This window comes from Bombus vancouverensis, chromosome 1 (genome assembly GCF_051014615.1).
Source record: "Bombus vancouverensis nearcticus chromosome 1, iyBomVanc1_principal, whole genome shotgun sequence".
In the NCBI taxonomy this organism is placed as follows: Eukaryota; Metazoa; Arthropoda; class Insecta; order Hymenoptera; family Apidae; genus Bombus; species Bombus vancouverensis.
In genome coordinates, this window is record NC_134911.1 from 22,339,014 (window position 1) to 22,352,135 (window position 13,122).

At 40.9% G+C, this 13,122-nt stretch overlaps 1 protein-coding gene across 2 annotated transcripts in view; it reads left to right on the forward strand.

The window, feature by feature from the left end:
• The window catches only part of LOC117159462 (uncharacterized), a 29,531-nt gene that overhangs the window by 6,330 nt on the left and 10,079 nt on the right, over window positions 1-13,122 (forward strand). The window contains exons 2-6 of one of the 2 annotated variants that reach the window (XM_033339315.2): window positions 746-1,054; window positions 6,884-7,027; window positions 8,160-8,320; window positions 9,371-9,658; window positions 11,735-11,975. In XM_033339315.2, coding sequence (XP_033195206.1) covers window positions 746-1,054; window positions 6,884-7,027; window positions 8,160-8,320; window positions 9,371-9,658; window positions 11,735-11,975 — 1,143 coding nt within the window. The remainder of the gene's footprint in view (window positions 1-745; window positions 1,055-6,883; window positions 7,028-8,159; window positions 8,321-9,370; window positions 9,659-11,734; window positions 11,976-13,122) is intronic. The other variant, XM_076622814.1, reaches the window with a different exon arrangement.

Genomic DNA, 13,122 nt, shown 5'->3' on the forward strand with positions numbered 1-13,122 from the left:
AGTAGGATACCGTGGCCAAGTGTTCGTTGATCTGGTTAACAAGTACGCCGCGATACGGGGCGTACAAAGCGGCTCGCGAAAGTATCGCGATACCTTTACAAGCTTCTTACGCGTGTAAAAGATTTCGGAATCTCATTAGCTCCGTAACGAGACGCGACGATCGGGATTACGTTTCGATAAATCAAGTTTGATAGAAATTTAGAAACGTAAGAGAACAGAGGAGATATTTCTAAAGACACACCGTAGAAAGATATTTATTGGAAATACACGCTTCGTAAGAATAGTACAAATACCACGATGCTGGAGTTTAAGTTCACTGTTCGCCATATCGATAAGCCACGTTATTTAGCGAGTTTATCTTCAGCGTTAGTTACACGTTTGATCAAGAACACCGTTTGCGTGCTACGTGTTCGCCAAGCGTACGTTTGCAACAATCGTCTTGCGACTTCTACCCGCGTTGCCCGATTTCTTCCGATATTTTAGTGTCACAGTGGCGATCTTCGTGAACCAACGTCGTCCAACGAAAATGTTCGTATAACGCGCGTGCCATACATCGATAAATAGATTTGTGTGACGAGTGTTCGAACGCTTTCGCGAGTCCGCTGTTCCTTCGCCACGCGGTTGCCACGTAACGTCGAATAAAATGATCGAGGATCGCTGGACCTATTTGTCTCGTGGCGATAAATACCAAGGTGCTGGAGAAATCGGTCGCACCGGTTAACGCGTTAATAATCGGTGCTTGCAGATGGAATATGGGATCTGGAGTTTTCACGCCGCGGGTGAACTTTGGGGTGACCCGCGTCTCGCCCGAAGGCACCCGATTCTACCATCAAGCGCGACACAGTTGCTGCCGAGGGCCGCGTTCGCCCTGAGCGGACTCCACCGACCGGACATGGTGCCGTTGCCGTTGACCTCTGCCGGGCCGCCCTACGGACCTATGGAATTGGTGACGAAAAGGGACGGTGAACGAGTCGCGGAGGAGAACGAGGAGAAGGAAGAGAAACAGGACGACGACGAAGGGAACGCCGATCGAGCCGACGAGAACGATAATCAGGTATAATTTAGGATTATAATTCTTTCTTTTTATTTGGTAGACTTTTTACGATCGACTCTCATTGAGAATCGTTGAGGTTGTTAGATGTATGAACAGAGAAACGCGTGGATAAATTGTAATACAGAAGTGTAAGTACTAGTAGGAATATAATTTGAGCTGGTGCCGATCCGCACGCTAGCGGTGTTACCCTATAACTGAAAGCCCATCGTCGCGTAAACTTGAGGGTTGGGTGATAAAATAAAAATAGTTGAGTCGTAACACAACTATTAATTTTGTTTTAATTAAACTTTATTATGAATTCAGTAATCACAATGTATCACACACTGAATTAACATAAATCACAATTCACTGCAACCACGTTATGTAAGACTTAGTTACAACGATACGTTAAGTACGCGACTGTTACAAGGATAGAGACCGATAAAGATACGTCGACTATTCTGAGGATACAGAATAAGTGAGTTTTGCCAACGATACCGTGTCTGAGGAAAGCTAGGGATGGGTGTGTCCAAGGACACGGGACTATCGGATTTGTCGATGGCAATTTTGATTAGGGAAGCTAGGACAGTAGACACCGTCTCCGATTGGATAATAAGACGGTTGGTGGACCAGGAAGGGTTTTAGTCGTCCTCGTGAGAAAGTCGCTAACGGAACATACCAGACGCGAGGAGAAACTAACTTTCCGTGTTAACCCATAGTAAACGATAAACGTAAAAGGAAACTTAAGACAAGAGATACTCGCTCGGTCCGAAGGACCTTAACTATGAAAATTCCAAGACCCCCGGTGGGTACTTAGGACTATCGAGGGTACGCGCCAAGGATGTGCAGACATCCGGGCGCCATCCTGTCCGCGGTGTGTGACCTGGTCTCCGATGTGAATCGACGTTACACCATCGTCGTCTGTCTACCGTCTATGGTCTGCCTTCGTCCCAGTCTATCGTCTGTATCGTCTGCTTCGGTGCTTGAGAAAAGTAAAAAGATCAGACGTAGAGTTTTCTGAGAAGTGGTGACCACTTCGACAAGAATTATAAGTAAATTATTTTGGCATGGTACCGTAACTTGCATTATAAGAGTTTACAGTATGTTTGGTTCTAGTTGAATCTAATGCTTCGATCTAAAGGGTAATGTCTTTTTAGTCTGCGGATCTGACCCGTCGTGTCGAGTAATTTACTTTGTAATTGAGTAACTAATGGGTTTTGGTTGTTGTTAATTCTTATATTATATCTGTTACTGAATTTCGATATTTCTTCTTTAACTGTAGGTATCTTAAGGTCGCGATGTATTGTTTCGTTGGTAACATTTATATTACATAATTTAACATTTATATTTCTTCGAAAGTTCGGTACGCGGTAGGTGTCGTATCGTGGGAGGTTCGAAACGATGGACGTAAGTTGTAATACCGTAGGATCTTATACTACAATTAGTTTATTTACGATAAATGGATTAAACAGATGTAGATTAAACAGGAAACGATGGTTGTCTAACGCCAACTAATCACAATAACGTATTACAATTAAGACAACTAGATAGTTCATTTGCAACTCTCGTCGCCACGGATCCAACGCTCTCTCGACAACGCTGGTGTCACGTAGGAGACACAAGAAACGAAGAAACCAACCATCGGTGATCTCGCGTCGTAGTTCGAACGTTTCACGAATAAGGTGAAGAAATTGAACTTTGTATACGACAATAGAATTTATTATGCGAATCCAACAGAGTGACGGTTCAGAGTGTTACAACAGAATGATTGAAAGTGTTACGAGAGACTGGGACGAGCGCTTATTTTGGAGGGTTTCTTTTACTGAGATTTAGTTCCTCTGGAGGGGTTGTCGTCTGGTGTGTCACGTAAAATCTCAAGTCACAATTCGGATTATAAAGAAGCAAGAAGGTTGAGCCGAAACACGATTATTAACTTTCTTTTTATTACACTTCATTATGCGCTTGATAGTCACAATTGAGTATACACTGAATCGACACGTGTAAATTACGCTTTACTCTAACAACTTCGTATAAATTAAGTAGGCGACTGATCTAAGGATAGAAACCCGGTGAAGAGACGTTAACTGTTGGGAAGATGGAAAATCGGTATAGTTTAGTGACGATGTTGTGGCTAGCGATGGGTGGGTCTAAGGACACGAAAAGAGCCGATTTGTTAAGGACAAGTTTTCATTAGGAGAGCGAGGGAAATAGACTTCGCCGTCAATTGGCTGATTTTCTAGGTTGCTGGGTGAGGAAGGGTGCTAACCGTCCTTGAGAGAAAGTTGCTAACGGAAGATACCGAACGTGAGAAAACTAACTTTCCCGTATCTTCCGGTAGTAGACAAAAATGTAAAGAACACTCGAAATAGAAGATGCTTGTTTTTGGTCTGAAGGATCTTAACCATGAAAATGCCAAGATTTATGGTGGGTCCTTGAGAATATCGAGGATTCGTAGCAAGGATGTGTAGACATTCGGTTGCCATCCTGCCCTCGGTGTGCGACCTCTGGTCTCTGATGTGGATCCAGATGTGGTTGATGTTACAGGTGTATATCAGAGACGCATTCCGTTACTATTTGGTCATTGTTTCGATGACTGTGGCACGCAGGATGTTTAGCCTATGCCAATTACTGTTTCTGAGTTAATTACTGGTCTTCTTGAGCGTGTGACACTACCAATACTCTCTGGCACACTCTCTGGCTTCTCGACTCACACCGACTGTTAATTCGTTTTTGTCCCTTAGCAACCTCTTGTCCTTTGTCTTAGTCTCGTACCTTTTGTCACAGCCCCACCACGCACTTGTTCCGCGACCCCTTGTTTATAATTCGCCCGATACCCCCCACAGGCTCCTCCTCCTTGATACTACGATACTATAAACAGGTATCGATATAGGCGACGGCGAAGTTTCTATTTTGTTGCTTTACTTTTATTCCATAGTTGTGTCTTATACCATAGCTGTGTTCGTTCAACGATAATCGATGGATTATATTTCGTTGAAATTTGGTTGTACGGTAGATATGGTACGTGCAGGGCTTCGAAATTTCAAGTAGCGTTTAGAATAATATGAGGCGGTTGGTGAAGGTGTTCGTGTTAGAATTTTATCTTGGAATTAAGATTAATAATCTGTGGAAGACACAATGTTTGCGTTGAAATAATATAATGTGATATTTATTAAACAATTATTACAAGAATTATAAATGTGCGTTCTGGAATGTAGACAGTTGGCTAGTTATTCACAGACTGACTGGCTTAGTGACCCATGGCCCTTGAAAAGGTTTACAGCCCCACTCTCTATGCAGTAATGAGTGCGACCTGTGTGGGTGTCCGCGTGGCGTCACATGTGACACAGAACCTTCTAGTAGCTTCTCGACGTGCCCATCTAGAATGTTCCATCCATATCCTCACGCTTCTTCCGGCGAATTTTCGAAAGAGCATGCACGTGCTAGCCACCGTGGTGCATCTCACGAACGCACGCTAGTGGGGACGGCGCTGGGCAACGAAGGGAAGAATCCGTACGATCAATTACCTTATCCGTATGCGATTGATATCCAACAGTTGTATTCCAACAGTCCGCAAGAAATTCTCCCGATGTTCAACAAGAAAGGTTTATTAAACTACTCAACGGTCAACGCTTAACGATCAACGATTAACAATCGAGAGTTAATAATCACGTATCTCGAATTGTGTTTGCTTCGCTATGACGCTAAACCTTTGGCACTTCGCAGCTCGGGGCACAATGAATCTTTTGTTCGAAACCAAACGGATTCTTTTCTTCGTCGTCCCTCGATATTGTCACGTAATTTTTAGGGTTGGTTGGTGGAAATAAAATATAGTTGAGTCGTAACACAACAATTAACTTTGTTTTAATCAACCTTTATTGTGAATTCACCAATCACAATGTAACACGCACTGAATTAGCATAAATCACAATTCACTCCAACCACGTTATGTAAGACTTAGTTACAACGATACGTTAAGTACGCGACTTATAAGGGTAGAGACCGATATAGATATGTTGACTATTCTAAGGATACAGAATAAGTGAAGTTTTACCGACGATACTGTGTCTGAGGAAAGCTAGGGGTGGGTGTGTCTAAGGACACGGGACTATCGGATTTGTCGATGACAATTTTGGTTAAGGAAGCGAGAGCAGTAGACACCGTCTCCGATTGGATAATAGGACGGTTGGTGGACCAGGAAGGGTTTTAGCCGCCCTCGCGAGAAAGTTGCCAACGGAACATATCAGATGTGGAGAAAACCAACTTTCTAAGCTAACACGTGGTAGACAATAAACGTAAAGGGAAATCTAAGACAGGAAATACTGGCTTGGTCCGAAGGACCTTAACTATAAAAATGCCAAGGCCCCTGGTGGGCACTTAAGACTATCGAGGGTGCGCGCCAAGGATATGCAGACATCTGGGTGCCATCCTGTCCGTGGTGTGTGGCCTGGTCTCTGATGTGAATTGACGTTACAATATCCTCGCTACGCGCGCGTTTATTAGAAGTCCGCGACGGTTGCCGCGTATGCATTCTTGCGAATATTCGGCGAAGGAACCGTAGGGATATCGATGGTACATTAGGTCTTACGCTTTGAAGGTACAGCGCTTTGTGTCGCGAAGCCGTTGGAAAGTTGCGTGGTCGAGTGCCGCTACAAATAGATAGAATTTGCAGTATCGTAAGTAGATAGGAAAGATTTGCGTTATCAGATAGGTAGGTAAATTTTTTTTCTTTTTATTATTTAATTTATACTTTACAATTTGTCCAGCTGGACATTTGGCAAATTTTTCTAACTTAATTGGTAAGTAACATGGCTAACCCCAGTGAGATACCATCTTCGAATTTGATTATTTTATTTCTTTAGTGAGGTGAGTGTTTGTTTGTTAAGTTATGTACCTTTGAGGTAGGTAAATGGCGAAGATTTATACTTCTTGTTTGGAATTTGGATGCAACGTATGACGTCCGCGCGGCTGAGAACCATATTTGCATATAATTGTGAGTATTGTAGACAGATAAATAGAGGAGGTTCGGGAAAAATATGTTTACGTATGGAACTTTTCTATCCCTTTGACGTATTGTGAGTATATACAGGGTGGTTGGTAACTGGTGGTACAAGCGGGAAGGGGGTGATTCTACGCGAAAAAGGAAGTCGAAAATGTACGTTATTCGAAGAAGACGTTATTCTTTTAATTTTTAAAATTTTTATTCTACATTCTCGACTTCCTTTTTCGCGTAGAATCACCCCCTTCCCTCTTGTACCACCAGTTACCAACCACCCTGTATAATACCGTAAGACATATTTCGGGTAAACGATTCGTAACGTTTCAGAATTAGGAATATTATTAGGCACGTAGGTAAGCAAAGGAAAGAGCAATATAATCTAATTCTGCTCTCTATTCTGTTCCAAAGCTTCAAATTAGATTCGATGTCAGGCCATTAAATTTGCAGAGAGGACCCATTAGTGGTTCAGATACTTGAAATACACCGCGAACAAAAGATTCCAATTTCTCTTCAGACAAACTATGTTTTTCCTTTGAGAAATGAAATCTTGCCCCTTCGTTGTGTATTTTCGCTAAGCATCCTCTCGTGTAATTTCATTTTCCTTCGAAACACGTTCCAATTTTCGCGAACATTGCAATTACCGTTATCACGAGCACTAAGACTTCTCGCTATTCCGTTATTCCGAACGCTAAGACTTTCCGTTACTCCGTAGCTGTTGATTAAGCTACTTGGATCGTTAGCATAAAATCAGAAAACTTTCCAAAGGTACAGACAAAGTTTGCGCTAGGAACACGCGGCTCTTGTTTCCTTTCTAAATAACGCCAAATACATAAAGATTCTGTTTGATCCTGTAGACCAGCGTACCGAAAGAAAATGACGACAACGAAGACGCTGGAGACGAAAGCGACACCGGAAGTACGAACAGCTCGCATCGCTCGGCCAACAATAATTTATCCACGAAGCTGCTCGATCCCATGTCCTATCTGACTTTCGACAAGGTTTGTCTATTTGAAAATACGTATCTGAGAAATACTACGTACAAGCTACCCTTTTTAATTTACCCAAAACCGAATTAAATCTCAGTCGAGTTACTTACATTTACAATATCGAATTTTCATTTCTATATACGTACATATTTCGTATATTATACAGGGTGGTTGGGGTAACTGGTGGTACAAGCGGAAAGGGGGTGATTCTACGCGAAAAAAGAAGTCGAAAATATAGAATAAAAAATTTTTTTTAATTTTTCCATCGAGACAACGATCTACAGTGAGATCCGTTGTAACGAGACGCGATGAAGTGGACGCGTACCGAGCGAAAATTCAAGGTCGATTTTCTCGAAAACAAAGCCTCGAACGAAAAATTTGTATTCTATATTTTCGACTTCTTTTTTCGCGTAGAATCACCCCCTTTTCGCTCGTACCACCAGTTACCAACCACCCTGTACATTCTGTGTTTTACATATATATTTTACATCAGACATAGTCTCTGATATTTTACGCGTACGTATATGTATTCTGTATTTTATAGCATCGATATCGTCGATGACGTTGGACGCGTAAAATACAAAACACGAATTAAAGTATTTGAGAACGGGGTAAATGAAATTCTTGTAGACTGTCTATGATCCAATGCCACCGATTCGGTGTTGGTAACCGATTGATACCTTACGCGTTAATACAGTCGGAATGTAGTCGAAAAAGAAAAGCGTGTCCGTGGAAAAACCTGTATGTGCCAGCTCGTAGACGTAGAGAACGTTTGCTCGAAAGCAAAGAAATAATTAATCGACAACAACTGACAACGATTAACAATTAATCTATCGATACTCGTATTTCTCTCTATGGAAGCGATGGCGCGACATCATCTTCTAGCGTTATCGATAAATTATTTAGCTTTTCATTATCGCTACTATATACTACAGCACTCTCATTGACGCGTAAAACATTTGCCAACGAGAAGATCAAAGTTTCTCGATTTTGGCGCTCGCAGTGTTTTCTACAACCGCTCTTCTCTTATCGTTCGAATCTTTATCCAAAGCATTACGTTATCACGTTACAACGTTATTACATATATTTAGCGAGCGATTACATGACTGAACAAAAGTAAAGGAGAGATTTGCTTTCGTAACAGGATGGAACGGTTACACCGGTTCTTAATGGCTGGGTCCTCGGCGCTTATACCGCCATGCTTGGAAGACTCTCAGCAGCGACCGCGGCTCTCGAAGCTACGGAAATCCCCAACATTCCGTCTGACAGCGACTCCGAGAGCGAGCATTCGTCTTACACCGAGAAGTATGCGTTCTTTTGGTTATCAGCCACTTTTGCCAAACTCCAGATCGTCTTACACTTTACACCGTAACGCGCTTAACTCGTCTCGCCTAATGCGAGTCGAGCATTTAAATTCTTGCCTGCTACGGTTCAGGTCGGATAAGACGATGCGAGAGAGACCGGGATACGAAATTATATGTATATATATATATATATATGTATATATATATATATATGTATTGTACGTATGTACGCGCATCGAGGCAACGAGATGTTTGAGCGCAAGGTTTTTATTTAACACGCCATGGAATCGATAAAACGAGACCAATGAATCTGTCCAGTCGGAGGGCGAATCTTCCTCCCTGCTCAACAATGCGAGCGCGTTTCTGATATTTCAAAAATTCAAAGATAAATGGCGTCGTAAATCAACAGCTTTGAAGGATATTGACCAGCGTTGAGTTACGACCGATCCGCGAACAACGATTACGAAATTTAAAAAATAGAAAGAAAGAAAGAAAAAAAAAGAAAGAATCTTTTTAATTCCGTAGTGCTCCTCGGGTGGAGCGGCCTTGTTTTTTCACCAGTTTCCTGTACCGTGATTTATTCCTTTCTTTGCTTTCTCTCGTTGGAATAGCAAACTTAATCGAAGAATTTCACGTGGAAGTTTAAAGAGAAAGTTGGTACCGATCGTTAGAAATTCTATGGAGTCTTAGGAAGAAATTAATAATTTCTTTGGATTTCCTTTCGACGCCAACTTTATCAATTTCATCTGCGAATACTTTATTCTCTACCGTTTCTGTCTCGGCGTAGCTCTGGCTGTTACCGTTATTATCTTTACGCCGCGAATATTCTCTGCAAATTCAAACCGTTACGAATATAACGAAAGAAACTTCGCTTTGGATATTTTATATATTTCTCCGCATTACGTTGTACCCTGTATATTTCCGTAGCTACGTAAAAATCCGCAGTCTCATAATTATATTAAGTCTGCTTTCCCGTTACCTTGTTACTCGCTTCTTATTTTACACTCGCCCCTATTATTCCAAGCAATTGAAATTCACCATGGGCTTTCAGATCTCGAGGTAGCAGTCCGAACGTAAGCAACGCGCATCGCGGTTATTCCTGTGGTTCCTGTGACGTGGTGGCACCAACGAGGCCAGCTCTGCGAAAGCATATCGTCGATTGTCATCCACCGGTACCCAGCGCGGAAACCGGAGAAACGAAAAGTTGTCCGTCCTCGGGCTGTGACTTCACCACGAACAGCAGATGTGAGATGGAGACTCATGTAGCTGCACACGTGGCACAGGGTATGACGCCCACAGGGAAGAAGCGTACACTGGCTTTGCAACGCGTCAGGTATAGGTACTTAGCGCTTGCTTCGATTACTCTACTTATATCTCCTTGTTCTTCGTATCGTTCAAAGTGATTAAAGAATCGTAGGATCCGTAGGATGTTATACGGCAGGACGATATGCTTATTGCGACGTTAAACGTTTAAATAGGATATTACGAGTGGATGCTACGTATTTCAGAAATGAGAAATTCTCTGATTATTTTAGACAATAAATACGTCCATTTAAACGGTCCATTTTATCGTACGTAAATTTATCGGCTCGTAACGAAAACAACATATTGCGTGTAACGCTGCGGCGCTTTCAATTCTCAGTTTCTGTAAGCAAAATATTTATTACATTACGCAATTCTTACAAGTATCCGTGTAATTATATCGCAGAAGTACTACGTCTAATTAAATTGATTGATTGAATCGGTCGATGTCTATTCGACAACAGCGCAAGATACAAATAGTTCTGTATAATATCGTTTCCTCTGTATCGTGAATCTAGCTTCGCCATCCTTAAGGTGAATTATGCTATTCGATTTTTAATAGTTACAAAAATTCCGTTCGCGTGAAAAATAAAGTTGAAGGTCTTCGTGTATGTACATATATACAGGGCGGTTGGTAACTGGCGGTACGAGCGGAAAGGGGGTGATTCTACGCGAAAAAAGAAGTCGAAAATACAGAATAAACATTTTTCGTTCGAGGCTTTGTTTTCGAGAAAATCGACTTTGAATTTTCGGCTCGGTACGCCTGCACTTTATCGCGTCTCGTTACAACGGATCTCACTGTAGATCGTTGTCTCGATGGAAAAATGAAAAAAAAATTTTTTATTCTATATTTTCGACTTCTTTTCTCGCGTAGAACCACCCCCTTTTCGCTTGTACCATCAGTTACCAACCACCACCCTGTATATATGAAAAGGTCGAGTATAGAATTTTTTTTTTTTATTATTTATTAAAATTACGATCAATTCTCGCGTTGAGAATTTTCAGTAATTTTTCTGGCGTGGCGCGGTAACATGGCTAATTATTTATAACAAGTTAACACTTATAGAATCGGCTATGTCATAGAATTGGGAGTGTAGAATTGAAACGAAATTTATTGAAAAGACACCGTGTAATTTGTTTGCGTTTAACTTGTCTTTCAGACGAGCTAAGTAGTTCCGACTTATTGTACCTTTGAATGCGCAGATATGAAAGGGAGGCTAATTATTTATAACAAGTTAACACTTATAGAATCGGCTATGTCATAGAATTGGGAGTGTAGAATTGAAACGAAATTTATTGAAAAGACACCGTGTAATTTGTTTGCGTTTAACTTGTCTTTCAGACGAGCTAAGTAGTTCCGACTTATTGTACCTTTGAATGCGCAGATATGAAAGGGAGGCTAATTATTTATAACAAGTTAACACTTATAGAATCGGCTATGTCATAGAATTGGGAGTGTAGAATTGAAACGAAATTTATTGAAAAGACACCGTGTAATTTGTTTGCGTTTAACTTGTCTTTCAGACGAGCTAAGTAGTTCCGACTTATTGTACCTTTGAATGCGCAGATATGAAAGGGAGGCTAATTATTTATAACAAGTTAACACTTATAGAATCGGCTATGTCATAGAATTGGGAGTGTAGAATTGAAACGAAATTTATTGAAAAGACACCGTGTAATTTGTTTGCGTTTAACTTGTCTTTCAGACGAGCTAAGTAGTTCCGACTTATTGTACCTTTGAATGCGCAGATATGAAAAGGAGGCTAATTATTTATAACAAGTTAACACTTATAGAATCGGCTATGTCATAGAATTGGGAGTGTAGAATTGAAACGAAATTTATTGAAAAGACACCGTGTAATTTGTTTGCGTTTAACTTGTCTTTCAGACGAGCTAAGTAGTTCCGACTTATTGTACCTTTGAATGCGCAGATATGAAAGGGAGGCTAATTATTTATAACAAGTTAACACTTATAGAATCGGCTATGTCATAGAATTGGGAGTGTAGAATTGAAACGAAATTTATTGAAAAGACACCGTGTAATTTGTTTGCGTTTAACTTATCTTTCAGACGAGCTAAGTAGTTCCGACTTATTGTACCTTTGAATGCGCAGATATGAAAGGGAGGAGTATCGGTGCTCGTTATGCTCGTACGCGTGCACCATCGAGAAAGCGTTCCAGAGGCATTTGAGGGCACACGCGAAAGGCACGGCGCCGGAAACGAGGGTGAGCTGCGCTGTGTGCGGCGCGGACAGATCGTCGGAAGTAGATCTGAGCAGACACATGAGAAGGCATCGCGACGACCGATACTTTTGCTGCGACATTTGCATCTTTCGCACGGTACAGTTAAAAAAGGTAATATTTTCCCTCGGCACAAAAGAGAACTTGGTTATTGGGAACGTCGACGCGCATAGAATTCCGAAGCAACGACACAACGACAAGCGTAATCAATGAACTTGGATTGTTTGGAATTCTGGTTGAGTGAAAAGCTCGTATAATCCGTGCACGATCGTAAATTCTACGATACGCGTGCTAGTCTTTTGAATTTCGTAGAACGCTCGGGATACGCTCTACTTTCACCTGTAAATCAAGAGTTTCGTTCTATGTAAATACGTATATCGTACGGATCTACGTACGAGTTTTTCCAACGACTTTTCGCTCATCCATGAATATATTTAAGACCGACGTACATATACGGTTACATTGCAGTAACGAAAAGCTTCGACGAGGCTTCGAGACGTCAATCTGTTATTGCCGTGACGATGTATTATAAAATGTAGCCGATGAGATCGTGTTACATAACGGAATCGTAATTCTCGGCTACAGCCTGCTTTTACACGTAATATTCGATACATATTAATATCGAGAAAAACGTACTGTATTAATTGTAGCTCGTTATAATTTCGCGTGTAAGGTTGTTTATCATACGTCGGCATGATTTACATATTCGTATAAAGTTTCAAAGAGAATCGCTGCACGATATTAATTATTTGTTCGTAAATTAGAGTACATTATACTTTTATTAATATGTATAAGTCATTTATGAGAAGATAAAGCACGATCATTATCGATTGACACGGATCAGTTCGTTTTAGAATTCTATACGATATATTTCACGTATATACCTCGAATTATACGTTATTTTATAAAGATATTTCCATATACGGTGACTACAGAAATGACCAGCATTTGCATATTAATTAATTAGACGAGAAATTTTCTTAAATGTACATATATCGATTTATTAACAGAACGTGTTATGAAATATGTAGCATGAAAATGAAATTTAAAGTCTGATTAAAAAAAAAAAAAAAAACAAACGGTTCGTTGAAGAATAAGGATATATGCAAATACTTTCTACCACAAATACACCGTATGATCTTAATTTGTCCTGCCTCTTGTTACTTGTTCCTATAATCGTTCGTACGCCCATTCGGCTTCGTTTAACTCGTCTATTCTCTATTCGTAAACTCGAGAACAATGATCTTCTGTCTTTGATCAG